The sequence below is a fragment of the Streptopelia decaocto genome (genome assembly GCF_964273445.1).
Source record: "Streptopelia decaocto genome assembly, chromosome: 5".
Lineage (NCBI taxonomy): Eukaryota > Metazoa > Chordata > Aves > Columbiformes > Columbidae > Streptopelia > Streptopelia decaocto.
The window spans coordinates 4,963,867-4,982,097 of NC_138659.1; the positions used below are offsets into that span (position 1 = coordinate 4,963,867).

At 45.7% G+C, this 18,231-nt stretch overlaps 1 protein-coding gene across 3 annotated transcripts in view; it reads right to left on the reverse strand.

Moving 5' to 3' along the window:
* Window positions 1-18,231, reverse strand: part of PTPRF (protein tyrosine phosphatase receptor type F) — a 252,726-nt gene that overhangs the window by 107,522 nt on the left and 126,973 nt on the right. For all 3 annotated transcript variants that reach the window (XM_082052916.1, XM_082052915.1, XM_082052917.1), the window contains exon 4: window positions 1,149-1,337. In XM_082052916.1, coding sequence (XP_081909042.1) covers window positions 1,149-1,337 — 189 coding nt within the window. The remainder of the gene's footprint in view (window positions 1-1,148; window positions 1,338-18,231) is intronic.

The window sequence follows — 18,231 nt, forward strand, 5'->3', positions numbered from 1 at the left end:
TGTCAGGCTGCGTTCTATTTTTGATGAGAGTGATGTCTCATTACCCACTCCCCCAAGTACAAGCCTACTTCTTATCATCCAAGCATCATCAGATTTACGCAGAGGGCTCCTGCTATGGGGAAATGTGTCAAGACGTTCACCTTGCTAGGAGGAAGATGGTGTTGCCCTGGCAGCAGCACTCATAACAAATGGCTTTTGAGTGCCCACAGATCCATCGTGGCCAGGCAAGGCAGTCTGCAACTTACTTAAGCGGGAGACCTTTCCAGACCAAAGTTGTTCCAGCTTTTTTCCCTTCTGCACTTCCTGTAGCGTAACCGTGGGCTTTTTTTCCCCAGATGAAAGCTCCGTGTAGTTCTGCTGTGCATTGTTAAATAGCCACTGCAATTCACGCTGGGGAGCCACACTTCATCAGTGTGTAATGCAACGTTTTATTTTCTTTAATTCTCTAATGGGCCTTACAGTCCTGGGAGACCGAACAGTACAGCAGAAAAACAGAGTTGCTCGCTAAAATGAGTGCATTCTTAGCCACCCGCGAGAACTAACCATCTGTATTTCAAAAGCTGGTATGTGGCTTATCAAACAAACAAAAAAAGGAATGGTATACTTCAAAACTCTGTCCATCTTCCTTTGAAATCCAAAGAATTGCTGCTGCTTAGATTTTTCTGTATTCTTGTGGTGTCACATAGGAAGAATGACAAAGATGTCAACCGAAAGCAGAGCACTGTGTTGCAGAGCCTATGTACAGAGTGGAGTAGTATGTGACCACGAATTGTAAAATCTCGTTGTCCTGATTTGCACCGTGCTCCCATTAAAAGCACCTGAGACCTGTTGAGTTGGTAGTGAAATGTCTAAGCCTACCAAGGATTTGGGGCAAGGTCAAGACGATCTACCGAAGAAGGAATCCAGGTGATGTTCCAAAAGGCATGTCCACGCTAATGTCTCCTTTGAACAAGCCGCAATATCCTGCCAGAGAGGATCATCTCCAAAAACTGGTTTTATATTGCAAGAGAAACAAGCTCACATCAAATCGGCATTTGGGTTTAGAATTGCATTTCAGCATCACAGGGAAAAAAACAATAGCGGCACACAAAGAGAAAAGGGAGGAAGAGTGAGGAGGTGCGGAAGGCTTACTTGCTGTGCTGCCTTACCCGAGCGGAGCTGCTTGATGCGCCCGTTGCTGGTTGCGGTGTCCACGGGCAGGAAGTCCTTGAACCAGGAGATTTCGGGATCGGGGTTACCGCTGGCAGCACAGAGCATGGTGGCCGTGCGGGCCTTTTCCACCACCTTCAGCTGCGGGCCCATGTCAATGGTTGGGAAGCCGGCGGGGAGGTGGTCTTCTGCAAGAGGAGAAAACACACAAGGTTAAAGAGAAACGTTTGGGATACGGTTGCAGTGACAGCAGTGCCATGGCGTAGCATCTGTGCCTCTGCTGGAAAACAGCAGCCTGACTTCCCTACTGAGAAGGTTTTCAAGCCCTTAAAGCACATTAGGCTCTATAATGAGCATTCATTACACCAATAGAAGCTTCCACTAAATTTAACTCCGTTTAAATCAATTGCCTTGGGAAACGTCCATATTTTTCATTGATACGTAAGCTCCATCTATTGTTGTTAATAATTCAGTAAAAGCAGGTATTTGCCTTTTTGTGGGAGGACTGAGTTGAAGGTAACAGACAAACACAAAGCCAAATAGTTTGAGGCATCTTGAAAAACAACAGCTAAACAATAAAACCCTTTAGAATGGTCCAGAGAGGCCCATTTTCTCCTTTTTTTTTGACTACGAACATTCTGTCACACTGGTAGGATAGACTGTAAATCTCTTCCTTGTGCCCCCAAATCTGATTCAGAAGGCTTTTAGAAACTAATGAATGTAAAGCTAATGAGCCACACTCTGCTCATGAGGAGCCTCACCAGACTGTGCCGTAGCGAGCTCCTGGTGTGTTTTTTGGGCTGCAGAGAGCAAGAGGTGTGCGAGAAAGGGCCAGTGCACGCTCTAGCATGTCTTACTGAAATACTACAAAATGAAGCACCCATAACTGCTAAAACCATTCATACAGCACGTATGAAAATGGTTAATTGGCTTTGCTGCTGCAGAGCACACTCAGGTAGGCTGGGTGGAATACATTAGGCAGCCTTTGCTGATAAGCCAAGGCAAGCTCCAACATCGTCATTCAATAGCAGCTGCAGAACAGAGCTCATTTACTCATTCTGAGGCAAGATGTACTGTACTCTGCTAAGCCTGAACTGCAATCAAAAGGACATACTTTCGCAGAAAAAAAAAAAGAACTTGAGGAACATCAAGAAGCTTTTAAAGCACTAGAAACTCAATTATTTTCAGTATGTTTCTTTTTTCCCCGTTTTAAGGGAATTTAAGCAAAACCTACTTCTTTGTCAAATCCAACTCCGCAAGGCTCCCAGCTCATTGCAGTGTTTAAACAAACAAGACCTCAGCATCTTCCCAAGTCCCAGAGGAGTCTGAACTTGCTGCAATCTGATTTTTCCTGCTACCATCACACATCTGAAGCATCCCCCTCACTCCTGACAGGAAGGTACTAGTAATAGGCCACCTTGGGTGCTTCCTTCTACCTGTACCGCCACACCTGCAGCACGAACACGGCCTGTGGCAGCTAATCTTACATGTTTCTCCCTAAGATCTCAGAATTCCCAAGACCCTTGACTTGTTTGCAAATCAAGACTGTAGCACAAGGCAACATCTGCTGTAAACAAAACAATCCCCTGGAATATTATTTTTCTGTTTAGATGAGAGTGGCTATGAAGCATCCAAGGTTTTCTAAAGGAAAAAAATCGTTTCTGATGCTTATTAAAAGCACAAACCGTGTTTTGTCTCCCCAGACCAGCCTCCCTAGAAACCTCTCCCATCATGAGCAAACATAAATAGAAATTTTTTTTAAATGAAAGGTACCATGAAAACTAGTTCTTTTTTAATTTTCTCTGCATTGATTTTCAAAGACAAAAGGTACATAGAGCTTAACTGGAATGACACCAGAGCTAGCATTCAATAACAAGCAACAAGCACTCAATACTGAGCAACCACAATGCATACTCCTACATGGCTGAAAAGAAACAAAAGAAGGGTACACACAGAGGTACAGCATGGTATAGACCAAAAAGCAAAGGAAGATACATAGGAAAAGCAGTAAACAATGACATTCCCTTGGACTGAGGCAAAGTTTGCTTAAAGTGCAGCACCTTGCTATTTATGGTATTGAAAGCAGATGTTTACTCTGGGAAGGCTGAAACCCTGAAGTGCTCTAATCTAATCACCACGACTACCATTGACAATCTTTTCTGGTTTGTTCAAGATTTTACAAAGAATGCACTGAGCTAAGTATCACCCAGTTAACTTGGCGTCCAAAGTCTGTGTGGAAGCTCAGCACACAACTAAAAGCAAATCTGAAAGCGGCATTTGTGCAAGAAATATCTTCCTATCTGCGGTGATCCTTTGCCCACAGAAACGAGAGATCAGAAAATCCTTCACAGCGTCTGATCGACAGGTGGTGCATGACCAGCCTGCTGCACTGCAGGTGACACTTCAAGCAAAATCAGAAGTTTGTGATGAGCCACAGACCAGCAGAAATCATGCGGTCTAACCTTGACTTCATTGGGTATAACAGAGAGAGGCACTGATTACAAAGACCTCACAGCAAAGCTACTTCTGCCATACTAGAAATCTTAGACCAAGCCTTCTCTGGACTCCAAAGAGACGTACAGCGTTGCTCTCACGCCACACACCCCCTGTGAGCCCAAGCCATAACCAAGCGCAGATGGCACTCATCATCTGGACAGAGGGCACTGGTGACCACCATGTGATGACCCCCAGCTCCCAGACCCCAGACCCAGCTGGACACAGGCAGGCACACAAGGCTCATGTGGTGCCACACTCTTTTCCTTCTTAACTGTGGACAAGCCCCAAAATTATAGTGGCAAATGGCAGTAGTAGAGAAGCTGTGCATCCTGTGCAGTCAGAACTACAGTAGGTTCCCCGTGCTAGCACCGGTACTGGTACAACCCAGTTCCCATGCGTGCCTGGAGACTGAAACCTGCCTATCTGCTATGACCACACCATCACCAGAACTTCAAGCAAGCAGCGCTGGCATACCTGCATCTACAAAAACACACAGACAGCAAGGACTTCTTTGATCCCTTGTCGACCAAAATCAGAGGGCAACACTGGCGTTCAAAAGCAGCAGTGTGCCTCCAGGAACCTGTGGTCCCAGGTCACATCACTGCATGACAAGACACCAGGAGAAATCTGACAGCCCGTCTCTGACAGCACCTCAGACACTCAGGGGCTGGGGTCCATCTGCTGTGGTTTTGGGGTAGCTCCAGGGGACCTGCACTGGGCCAAGGGCACAGTGCCCAGGGCTCACGCTCAAGGGGAAGACAACCACCTTCTCCAGAGGTGGTCCATCACAAAATGGGGGACCTCAACTACCCCAGGTCTTGCTGTGGCTCTGGCAGTCCCCTGAACCCTCCTGGAGATGAGCGGCGGTGGAGAAAACCAGAGCTGGTCACACCGCAGAGCACGGCCCGGCACAAGCCCGTGCCTGCCCTGTCAGCAATGCTCCTGTGGAGATAACGGGGCTTTGTTCCAGCCTGGCTTGGTGTTGCTGACTTCACTGGGACGGCGAGAGATGTCTCTATGTTCAAACACTACAGGCAACAACAGGAGTTCAGAGCTGTTCTTGGCTTGCCTTACCCTCCGGCAAAAGTCTAATCTAGGTCTAATTATGAGGCTCAGTCATGCCTCGGCTCCTTTCAGCCCTCGTTAGCTGTACTAACTTGTCTGCACACGGAGCTCATCATAATAGCTATCCTATTCATACCAATGAGTGGATACCCTTATTCTAGAAAATGAGTTTGTCAGCACCTGGTTTTATTCAAGGGTAGCTAGTGTGTTTTTAATGCACGTTAAAACAGGCTGTGAATCTGCTTTCAAGTGCAGACTATCTAAATCGGTTTTCCTTTCTGGGTCTTAGATACTTTGAGAAGGGTGTACTTCAGATACGCACTAGGTTAGAGCAAGCAAAATCGAGGCAGAAGCAGGATTTTTTTGAGCATTGCAAGCTCTAATTCTCTCCATGGACTAACAGCAGAAGCAGGAACGATAGTGAGGAAAGTGGGAAAAGAAGAGAGAAGCAGGAGAAAAGGAGCGTGAAACAGCAAGGGAGGAAAAAAGGGGTGGGTCTTGCAGTTACAAAATGAAACTTGGAAAATCCACAACCAGGTTGAGGTCTTGCTAGCAGCAGTCACCAAGGAGCCAGGAATGTCCCTCTGGCATCTAGCATGACAGCATGTGGAGAGGATATCTCATGCTCACTTGACAGCTCCCTTTGCTAATCTCCTCTCCGAGGTGACAGAAATCTAACCCCCTTCCTCTTACAGCTCTTTTGTGCCACATATTTCCCATCTTAAAGGGAAAAGCTAAGGTAAGAAACCTTTCCCACAGCCCCAAACCGGAGCTGAGACCTCCTTTAGAGCAGCTGCAATGGCATAGCTCATTCACCAGCTCCCCAGAAAACAACCTTTCTCGAGGATGCTGCCGCGAGACACATACCCCTCGGGGTGTCCTTATTTTCTGTATCACTCCAAAGATCAAGTGATGATAAGGGACACAGAGACAATTGAAATTTATGTCGTGTGAGAAGCATGGATCAGCCCCAGCATGGAATGGTATGTGCATAACAGCTGCTTACAGAAGAGGCCTGCAGAGGAGTCTGCGCTGAGCACAGCTGTTGATGGCTGAATCCTGCAGGATTACACCCAGGATTTGGCTGAAAACTTGTAATCTCTTGCAGAACACAAAAGTTGGCGGGGTTGGATATCAGGTTCCTACTGAGGCGAACCCCGAGCAGCACTCGCTGGTCTTGCAGCCACGCAACTGGGTTTTGGGGGTCAGGTCACAACTTGGCACCTGTAAAACCTTCCCCCTCCCACTGTGAACCTCCTCTGTGTCAACGTAGGAAATGGTATTTTAGAAATGATAGTGAAAACTGTAAACACGTTTATGGGAGTTATTTGTCATATTCTTCTTCCTTTGAAAGCCAGGTCTGCTTAGAACCTTGAGTTCAATTGTTTAGACTGCTGAGGGAGAGGAAAAAAAATGATACCTAATAGAATTTGGAAACAGCAAAAAGTAGTTTTCTACACGTTACAGCTACAGCTGTGAAGTTAAATCTCTTACAATCTATCAAAACCGCTGCCCCACTGGAAGGGGTGTTCTCAACTCATTTCAAGTGAGATATTGGGCCTTATCCCCACTTAGGGCTGGAAACAGCTTATCTGGGCCACGGGCTCCCGCCAGCCTGTATCAGCTGAGGAACTTCCAGCCCAACATCAATTTTAGGGGCTCGGTAGGGATGATTAAAACACAAAGCTGCTTTGTTTTCAATCTGCCAGCTATCTGAAGCCACTCAGGAGCGTGTGGTGCTAGGGACAAGGCAGGAAATGGATTGAGGGCAGAGAGATTTCTGATAAATGCGACTGACTGCGGTCAGCATCGCAGAGGAGCAGGATACACTTATCAAAAGCGATTTCACATGTTCCCTACCCGCTTGGTGAGGCAGGCTGGGATCTCACCCAGTTAAAGCAAACAGGGCTGAACTGGTCCTGGTAAGAGGTAGCAGTTTGATGCAATATAACATAGGATGTTGCAAGGGTAACCCCTTGTCTACTTACAGACTTGTATTTGATGGATCAACAGAACTACTTTACAAATTTTACAAGCTTCCACATCTCCCTTTGAGACACAGAAACATATTAACAAATGCAAAATTATCAGTGCAAGGAAGATAGCCTGGGTAGCTGGCAATATTAACTAATGAAAGATGCAAGCCAGTAAGATCGTAAGCACACCACAATCCAGGACATCTGTTTGCTGAATAAACAGCCCTAATTCCTTCAGCACAGGTTACACAGCGCAGCTATTCAATTACCGCAAGACAATCAAAAGCAGTCGAGCAATCCAGCGGCCCAGAAGAAGAGCATCATTTTACATAATAAGAAAACCCTGACACCGCTCTGTTCGGGTTCAACTGAAGCTGCACAAAGAGCATTTTATCAGCCATTTTGAGGCGATGCTGTCTTCCTGCATCCTTTTTTTTCTTACAAAAGCCCCCTTAGAAGCTCACCAAAAAATATTATCCAAATTCATGGTCTCCAGAGGCTGCCTGGTGTTGGGCTACTGCCTGTGTGGGGAGCAGCAGGAGAAGGAGAGCATTTGTGTGTCCTCGCTGCCGGAGCCAAGCCTCGTGCAGGCTAATGAACACCCCGTCGACATTGGCACTGCCTTGTAATTGCCTAAGGAAAAGGTGGGGCAGTGAAACCAACCTGTTTCAAAGGCACCAAAGTCTTAATTACTGGGTTAGCAAGTATAAAACAGTTTCAGGCAGGCAGAAAATACAAACAGTCATCTATTGATGACAGGGCTTTTAATGACAAATCTGCTGGGTTTGTATGACATCATGCCAACGTGACATGCCGAAGCTGCCTGCCGAAAATGAGGAGAAGGGCGCAGATGAATGGGTGGGTGTGGAAACGAGCTCCAGAAGGACTTCTCTGTGTCACGGTGTAACCACATGAATTACTGCACAAGAGCTTACAGTAAACAAAGTATTTGCTATCTCTTAGAAAGATCACAGCGGCAGCAGCAGCAAAAGAGTTCACAGAGGAAAGAATCTGAGTCAGTCCAAAACAAAGAAAGTACTGTAAGGAAAATTCAAGAACATACGAGACTAGACACAGCAGAAGAGGATGAACTGACAGGCAGAGTCTTGTCCCGGGGGTTCACAGCATGGGAGCTCAGGGGACCTGCTCATTTTAGAGGTTGTAAGTCCATAAAACACCCGATGGAGACAGTGCGACTCTTCAAGTGCCACATGGGAGATGCTAACGTTTTCCTTTCGAGGCTGGAGAGCAATAATCCCCATTTACAAGCCACCGATAGCTTCTGGGTAGCACAGTTGGCCATTCCCAAGCGCCTGCTTATCTCAGAGGAGCAGGGCGGCTTTGCGGAGAGGTGGGTGCTCCTAGGTGCAATGGCAGCGTCTCCCAGCCAGCTCTGACACAGATTCAGCCCGTGCTCCTGCCAAGTCCCAGCGCTGCCTCCCACCGTGCTCCCAGGTAACGCACAGTCACCGCAGCAACCTGTCAGGTCCCCAGGGCTGAGCACCCAGCGTTTGCTGTGCACTAGCACCCAGTGCTCCCTCGCACCCAGGGCAAAGCCTTGGTTCTTCAGGCCTGAGGGGACACTGCACCCCAATGGGATTAAACTAATTGTTTCTCACAGCCCTTGGAGATGCTGTTATCATCCTAATAACCTTCCTTTGGGCCTCATGGTGCCTTTCGGCCTGTCCCAAGGAACTGGCCAGGTCAAAAGGTGGTGCCACAGATGCAGGAAATACGTCCTCCTTCCAATTGAAAAGCACTGCAGCACACCACTCTCAAAGCCCTCCAGGATACACCAGACATAGCCACACTTCTCACGGGGTGGCTCATTCAGTGTAGATTCAGGCTGGGACACAGCGAAGAGACACAGCTCTAGAGGCACAGATGGAGACAACAGTTGTCACTCTCCAGCTTGGCGGTGCCCTAAGCGCAGCCCAAGGCAAAGTGTAAGAAAGGTCCCTCTGGGCAATAGGTGCACTGCACCACCACAGCCTTGCACTCCTCTGATCCAAGGTCTTCATCAGCACTGCACGACCTGCTGAGGTGAGCGAGTCCAGCCACAGCTTCAGGGGTGAACAGGCAATTCCTCTCTCTCCTTCACAGGTAACAGCTTGTGACCTGTGCTCAATGGAAGGCAACACGAAGATGACTGACACCTGCTGAAGCTTACTCAGAGCAGACCAGAAGTATTCAGTCACAAACTTGGTTTGCACCTACAACCCACTGTTTCAGTGCTTAGTTTAGGAAACTTCCTAAATAATAAAAATTTCTGCTCAGTATGTGTCAGCTTGTGGAGTCTGCTGTCAGGTAGGAGACCTCAACCCATCCTGGAAGAAAACCATAATTGACACCTTTATCGGATTAGATTGCAACAGTCTGAGATGGCTTTTACGAAATCCCTACTACCGCACCATCCTCCAGTCACCCTGGCTGCCTCTTCCTGCCTTCGCTTCTGGTTTCACCGCAGTGACAGTCATATTTGTAGCTTTGGTCCTAAACTCAAGATTTTTCCAAGACTTAGGCCTGATACATCTAAAAGAGCCAAAAAAACCTCAAGAACGAAGATTATAGCAGAAACTTAATCTGCTCAGGCTAAACCAGCTCTGTGTGAGCCTCTCCAAGCTGATGACACAGCTTCCTAGAGCGGTGGGAATTGGGGCACAAAACCCCTTATGAAGCGAGGACCACCCAGTCCTCCTGGTTCAAGCGCAAGCCCGCTATTCTGCCATGAACGTAGAGCAATGTCCACAGGCAACTCAAAGCCAAAGACACATCAAAACAAGCATTTTCCTGAGAGACCAGAGAAACCAGTCACTCATGTTAATGAAGTACTAAAAAGGGCTTAGACTGTATGGCACTGAAAGTCCTTTAAGGGTTCAGAGTATAGCACAGCAGAAACTACAGCAAGAAATGTCAAGAATGTGGGTGAGGAAGAGCTTACACACAAGTAAAAGATAATATCTGCAAGGTTCCCTGGCTGAGCAAGCATCCCTTTTTAACCCTTGTTTGTCAAGAAAAATAACAACAACAAAACAAAACAAAACCCCACTTTTTAAAATTTCCTCCCCTAAAATTACAGCATAATTTCAAGTAGGTAAAAATAGAGTTTTGTGGGTCATATCCAACACCTGATAAATAGGTCTAGACTCTTTCAACAACTATTACTTACAAAAAACCTCATCAGCTGGAAGCAAGCATTGAAAAAACTCGCAAAAGTTCTTTAAGCACAATGAATTCAGAATGGTTTTGCAGCCAGCTATTAAGACTCCATAGTAAAGGAACAGTAAAAGAAGACCATGCTGTGCTTTCAGGCAGGGCTGCGCCATTTATTGGTACCAACTGTTGAATATAACTGCCCGTAGAATGGTTTTCAAACCATTGTTTCTTTTTAATATTCTATACTGAGAAATACAACATAACTATTGCCACTGCAACTTTCCTCGTGACAGAATATATAAACACAAGCCACTAAAACATACCCCAAACTTCATTCTTTTCAGAGAAAAACATGGAAAAAGCTCTTACTTTTATTCTAAGTCATTTATTAATCCTCTGCATTTTCCATTCTGCTTCACCTGCACTGATGTGATATGCTATTAGCATAGAGATTTTCATTTTTAAGATGCGCAATCAATAATGCATTTCCATGTGCGCTTAAATACAACATGTGGTTAAATTAATGGAGCATTTGACTTTTGATCCATGTATGTTTGGTTGCAGTTCAGTGCAGGAAAAAATGCACGAGAACTGAGTTAATCTGACAGCAGAGCTCTCCCATGCTCCCTCACATCGAGTTTCAGATTAAAGCGAACCATTCCTATTGCCACTCAGCTGGAATACTAAATCTGTTCATTTCCACTTCACAGGCCAGAATGCGAGATTTTTGGTCACTTAAACTCCGACGGAAAGGTCTAGATCGCGCTAAAATCTGATTTCTATTTAGCTCCTGCAGCCTGTCTGCATCATTGCCAACCCAGTGGCTTCTCCTCCTGTGGGGGAACATCACAGCTTGTCAAAGCAACGGTGGCCAGCAACTCTCAAGCAAAACCTTTAAGATTAGGGATGGAAAAAAGTTGTATGTTTTGGCAAAAAACCTCGCTAAAAAAGTCTTATTTTCTAGCAATTGTTCCAACACGGGAAAGAAAAAGTGCTGCCTTCCCTTGCATCTAAACTACTGAAAAATGAAGGTATTCACACAACATGCAAGAGCAATGACTGTTGACTTTTTAAGGATAATCCCTGTGGTATTACTTAAGAGAGAAAAATAACTCCCTCTTGTCTATCTTTCACCCTTCCCCAAGCCCCCAAACAAAAACTCTTGAGAACATTCTAAATACTCTGGAAATATTAGCTTGGAAACTGAAATTTAAGATTGTACCGGGGAGGAGCTAGAGAGTCATTACAGAAAGCACAAATACGCTCCAGTTCTGGCATTCACAAACTGCCAGTGCTTCAAAAGGGAAAGAAATCATCCCCCCCCGGAAGAACAGCCTCCTGAAGCACTTCTTTGCTCTCTGATCTTAAAGGCTAAACTGAAACTTGAAGGCAACCTCCAAAATTGCCAAGCCATGGGATGGAGCGAGTGGTTCTGTGATGCCGTGAGAGTCTGAATCCCAGCGCGAGCAATCAAGGTGCGTGGGTGTGGGAAAGGAGGACGAACGCAATTCTGACATAAACAAGGCTCCTCTGCAGCCAACAAGCTGAAAATCACCAGCTCTGGTGCCTGTTCTGTTCTCTAACTCCCTGTATTACCCCTTCCCTCACCGTGTGCCTTTTCACCAGCGCCATCCTTTTCTACCACTCAAACAATTCTCACGCATGTGGCTCCATCTGCCATCTCCTTAATTGCAGTGATCTGTGTTTTGAGCACTTTAATAAGTCAGCAAAACTCGTATACAGAACCAGCCCCAGTAAAAGCCAATATAGTAAAACACAAATTAAATTTCTAGTTCCGAGCATTATTTCTTTATAGTATTAAAAAGGAAAATAACCTTTAAGAAAATATTCACGTATTGACAATAGGTACCTCTGTGACAATTTCTGACATACTTTTTTTCTCAGAGAAATTCTATCTCCAAACGAAAAAAATAAATGTGAAGTTTCAATGCGCTTGTTCTTTTGCAGCTAGCTCAGGCATAGAGAGTCTGTAGGCATGGAAATCACTTGAGGATTGTAAGAAGGGCTTTAATTTAATCTGAACTCCAGACAGATCACTGATACGGCAAATTACTGCTTTCCATTCAGAAGTTTTAAAATACTCTACTGCAGAAAACATCTTGAGATACTGGATAACTAACTTTATCTACTTGGTGGGGAAGTGACTCTTTATAAAGGGGAAAAGCGCGGCAAGACTTGACCAGAGGTAGGGACAGAAATATTGTCTTACTGTGAGTTCTGCGTCTTGCATTAAGCCATCACTTTCTAGATCCATTAATTGCACTGGCATCAACATCACTTTAGATGGAGACTCTGGTTACCTCAACAGTCTTTCAGAGACCATATGAAGTAGAAAGGCCCCCACTGAAAGACCTGTAGCAAGCCAATGGCTATATGCAAACATAAATAAGACGTTGCCAGACAAGTGATGCTTTTTAATGCTGGGATGATGTAATTGATCAGAGTTTAACAGAGGACATACTCTTCTTTTTACAGATAGCAAGTGCTGCAGAGGCTCGATATCCTATTTACTGCTTTGCCACAACACCCATCTTTTCAGAAAGATGTGCAATAAAAGGAGGGGCTGACAATTTCAGCCAAGGCTTTAAACAAATCCCCAGTGCAGGCCCTCATGAATTAAAGAGCACACAACAGATAAATGGAAAGCTGGCAGTGAAACCACATCAAGGCCAAGTGGGTAAAAAAAAAGGCGCCTCTTGGCTCCTGTGGTACTCAACGTCAACCAAAGGCAGGAGATCGGCTGAAATTCCTTTGCTGTTCAAGGAGAACGCGTTCCCTAACATTAGACATATTTGCTGTTAATCAAAGGTTAATTTTATCAAATGACCACTAGAGAAATTGTGGGAATTCCCCACCCTTCTTCCCCGGCATGTAAGGAGGGCTACAGAGGTTGGTGGCATGGGACTGTTCCTTCCCAGACAGAAGGTTGTGTTTTCCTTAAACATGGTCCCTACCTTTTCCCCGAAAACATTACATCTACCAGACACAGACCAGGAAAGCTAAACAGACACCTGGATTTGGCAAGCTTCAGCTTCACTATGCTGGAAAAATAGCTTGAAGAAAGCTTTAAAAGGATTTTTCCCCTCTTCAAAATGAAGAATAGTTGGCCTTGACGCTTTAAAGGCAATCTGCTGTTTCTCCACTGCAATGTAATTCCAGGTTTCTTTAGGAAGATCCCTGCATTAGCTCCACACACGGGTGGTTGGGAGGAGCAGTCCCCACAGTAGCTGTTGAGGTTTCCTTATTTCTTTTTCAAATGGGAAATCATAGAAAAGAGGGGGGGAAAGGTAGGCACTATGGACTTCCCAGGAGCTTTCCATGCAATAAAGTCAAGGTCCAGGACAAACAGAATCAACAACAGCTAGGAGGGGATGCCACGCTCTTGCCCTGTGAGCGTTCTGTGTCACTCCTGACCGACTGGCAGGCAGCACTCGACAGAAAGGGGCTAAAGCACCACGAGGTTGCAGGTCTCGGCAAACAATTACAGAGGAGCTGAGTGCATGAATTGGTTTGTCTCCCTTGCTCTGAACCATCTTTCCTTCTGCCCCCCACATATAAACACGGCTACAAATATTCCTGCCGGTCCCATTTTGGTGTTTCGATGCAAGACACACACAGGCCGGCTTGCAAGGGGAGGGGGACGAGCTTTTCTTAAAACCTTCTGATGTTTACACTGAGCACTTTACAACAAGGGTGTTGTTGCTCGTGTTTTCCATTCCGTGGCGCGTATGAAGCAGCCGGCGCTGCCGTGGGACGTGGCACCTCCGCTCGCTCCGCAGGTGCGCGCAGGGGGCTGGGGGGCCGGGGCCCCCCACTCCCACGGACTTTCCCAGCCTCTCAGCACGGAGGTGCCGCATTTTGAGCCACGCAGTTGCACTATGTCCTTTTTTGCTGCTGCTGCCAACTCAGGAAACCTCTGCCGCCTCTTTCTTCAGCCCAGCTCAGGTTAGACCAGATTTTCCAGTACAGATAACAATTGCACTATTTACATTTCATACGCCTTAAGGTAAGACACCCTAGCTTTGCTGGAGCAGATGTCTTAGAAGGAAGCTCGAAGACTAAAAAGCATGTAAAAGCCACAGCGGCCTCTCTGACCTGCTCCCGCACGGCCCAGGTGATTTTGCCTGCACAGGCTGCCCGGGCAGCTGACACAACCGAGCTGCTCACTGCAAGGTGTCAGAAACGATAAAGCGATTCCACGGTTTGATTTACTGCCCGGCAAACGCTGGCTGGCAGTGACCACACACGGAGGGGTCAGGCAGCGCTGTCCTTTATTAGCATGTCAACGATGGCTGCGCTAACGCGCTCAAGGATTAGACTCCCAAAGCTGGAAACACAAGCATGCTTGGGTATAACTAATTGGAAATAGGCCCTGAATTCCTAATAACCAAAGTTATGGTCCCTGGGATTTATGCCAAATTAAAGACAATTAATTCTCCTCTCTTGATTATTACACACCTTAATAGCTCTGTCCTTGAGTCAGTTCCATCTTTGATGTGCAGAGCCCTTTAGCTCAGTCTCTAAAATTTGATGTGCATGAAGAACGGTTAATAAGAAAGTTCTGAATTAAATCTGAGTTACCGCATCAAAATCTCTCATGTTTTACAACAGCAAAAAACACAATTGGATTCAAAGCCTACTTCAGATCCTAGATTATAAAGGCATTCGCTGCGTAGCCTCTGCACTTTAGTCTTTGGAGGCCTTAAACAATTCCACGTTTCCCTTTAAGATGTTCTTTTACAATATCACATGGCAGTATATATAGATAATCAGGATTGTTTTCATTAAATGATTTCAGTGAAGTTCACTGGCTTTATTTGAGTATTTAACCTTCTCCCAAGATACTCCGCTGATGTAATTACAAGCAAGAGATGAGGCACTGCTCTCCAGCTGCAGCCACTAACAGGGAAGAAAACTTTTGCTATGCAGATGCCGCTTTAAGTCTTTCCTAGAGGATGTAAGATATTCAGGTATATCCTTGCAGGTAAGAATACTGTGAATCTTTATGTTCCCAGCATTAAGGTAAAATAACTGCTGGCACTCCTGTCTTCGGCACAAAGTAAACAAGACCACGTGTCCCTTTTCAGAGCATCAACAGCAACCGGTGCAGCACGGCGTGCTCTGCAGAGGCCCCGAAGACATAGCTGTGATTTTCAGAGGTAATAGGGGCCCCAACCACACACTCGCCTGGGACGCAAGAGGACACACTTGCCAAGGACAGAGTGGAAGTGAATGAATCGCAGCTGCTCGCTCTGCTGAACTGACAACCAACACGAAATGCCAGTAGGAGACACCCTGAACAATGAGCCTCTGATATTGGAGAGAATCACGGGGGCCTCAGATTCCTTGGGAAAACACCATCTTCCCTTCCAGACAGAGGTTTTCAGACCCATGACCTGCCTGAGGGAAGACAAAATACGTCCCCATCCTATCTGTCGAAAACCAACACAGTCCCAGTCTCCTTCAGGCGGCACTCTGTCTCCTCGTGACCAACCTCGTGTCTCAGCAGCCAGAGGAAGATCTGAGGGGTTTCTCTAGCAGACAGCAACGGCAGGGAAACCACAGACCCATGCAATCCGAGCCCCGCACGCCGCAGACGAGGCTCTCCGGCAGCTGCTGGGATTTCCACATCAGACCCGAGGCGGATCTCTGCAGAGCCCATACAGGGGAAATCATTCCCTGCGACAAAGCAGGAAGGGCAAGTCACAGACAAAGCCATGAATGTTGCCATGTGAGAGGTGAAAATCCAAGTTTCATGCTGCCTATTGAGTCCTTGATCTAAGGCTAATAGGACTCTCCAAAGCATTTCACTGCCTAGGCTTCTTCTCTCTTTCTGCTGAAGTCTGCTCAGCAACATGCCCAAATCCAGACCTTGAGTCAGAGAGGTGCAGCCAAAAAGAATAAACACACCAGAAAGAACTGGGGAGGCGAATCTCTAAGGTAATGTGAGGCAGGGAGAGAAGGAAAGCTCCCTCTCAACTTGTGGCTCATGAACAACCCTGGTCTGCTACAGAACAGCAAATAAACACAAGTTCACCTTCCCACACATGCAAGCAAACAAGCAAAACAGCAAAATAAACGAAGCAAACCCACAATTTTTATTTGGTACCACGAGACAACATTACACTGGATGTTCTACATGTTTTTTTTTCCTGAGATCAGAGAGCCCTTGGATTTAAACACCTGAGAAACCCTGGTTTGGGAAATGGGGCCCTACCAGCCCATGAAACTGGGCTGCCACGTGCACAAGGCTTTGGACCCAGACCTTGGTACACTGAGAACAAAGGCAAAAGGTCAATTCTCCCCAGCAAACCACCTGCAAACAGAATAACAGCATCATCTTACATTTACACTGAGAATAGAAATTAAATTAGCAAGTAGATTTTGATCATGAAGTGACCTTTAAAAATGATTGAGAGAAGAAAACATTAGCCACCGTTATTTGCTCTGATACAGATCACTCCTGAAGGCAGCTTTGTGTGCAAAATATTATTGCTAATTTTATTTCACATTTCCAGACTGCTTTTAAGAATTTAAGATGACTCTCTCTCATTTTTTCATAGACAAGCTTTGCTGTCTTTTTTTCATATAAGCACAAATTGGGAAAAGTACTGTAGCTGAACTTAAAAGAACTGGACAATTTTATGATGTTTAATAACATTTGCAGCTACAAAGACTAAAAACACTATGGGTAATGAAATCTCATGCTATGGCGCTTTAGGTATTCTCTTCCTCTTGTCTCACATGCTGAACCATGGAAATAGTTCATGTCAGTGTGAGAAGGAGAAAACACATTCTGTTTGGGAGACACCCACAGGGGCTGAGGTCAGAGTCACTGTCAGCAAACTGCTACATCCTGCAGTCTCCTCTCACTCCACTGCATTTATGACCCCTGTCAACATACTAACAATCACAGCACTCGTCACACAAATCTTTACGAGTTTTCCAAACAAAAGTGGTTTTTTGAGTTTCTTCCCGGCTTACAGAGAGTTATGGAAAAATTGCCAGAAATTACACTTGGTTTATGGCTTCAACAATCACATTTTCTTTTGGTGCTCTCATTGTGCGTTGCTGCTTCTTCACTTATGTAAAACTGCAGAGATTATGCAGAATTCATGTCTGCCTTGTGACAGGTTCTTTTAAAAGTCAATACCATTTAGAATCTGCTTTGACCTTGCATTTAGAGACATAATAACATGTACGATTCCATCCTGCACACAAACTCCCTTATTCACACGTCAGGAAAGACAAGGGGTTTGACTGCTAATGCCTTCTTTTTGCACGCAAAGCCAGATTTGCCTACAGTCCAAATTAGGGCAGGCTTGCACTTTCAAAATTCAGGACTCTCTTACAGGAGCCCCCATTTTTAAAATAAACAAACACCCAAACATTAACACAGTGTAATCATTGAGCTGTAGACCATGAAGCTTTCTATGTTAGTATCATCTGTAAGCCACTTTATCCTTGCAAAGTTTCAGACATTGCGTGGCCCTTGGCCACTCATTCTTTTGCCTTTCATATCTGATATTTTACGTAGTTAAGCCTGAACTATCTGCCATGTTACAAGGGATGCCACAGAGAATGAGGTGGCAGCTGGGTTGTACCAGATGATCCAACAGTTCTTTATGAAGCCCAGAACATCACAGTGCAGAGACCTGAAGTTCCAGCAGTTTTTCCACCTCCCATATACCCAGTTTCAATACTCTGTTGCCTGCACTTTTATTCCACTGCCTAAATGCATCCAGCCCAAACCTCTTCACTCCATTGGCCCTATGTCTCACTCCACAATCCAGTTTTGTGGGGAATGGTGGCACAGTCCACCTTTGCCAGCCTGTCTTGGGAACAGTATTTCATCAGGCTTTGGCCCTTTCCAGACCAGGCTTCCCAGCTGTTTATCCACTCAGGTAACACCATCTACATCAAATACCAGCAGCATGCAATGGAAAAAAGCATAAAAAATACTGTCCAGTCCCAACCATCTACCTGTAAACCTCAGTATTTCTACAACTGGCTGCCTCACTACTGTCTGTATTTTAGTCAACAAAAGCAAAGACTGAAATCTCATGTATTGTCACTACCTCAACTGGCAAGAAACACAAAGTTGGCACATCTGTGCCCAAGAGGCAAGGAGTAGCCCACAGGGATGTCGCATCTCCATCCCTTGAGCTGTTCAACCATCCCCATGGCTGTGAGGACGGAGGGCTGCTGTGTCCTCACCCCCCAGTTTCAGGAGGGGATTGGAGTCCTTTGGTGGAGTGCAGGAGAACACAATTTTTTACAGCACCTGGAACTAAGCAGGGGTGTAAAGAAAAGTACAAGTAAGAGTGGAGAAATTCATTGTACTTGAGGGTTTGGGTACATCCTGAAA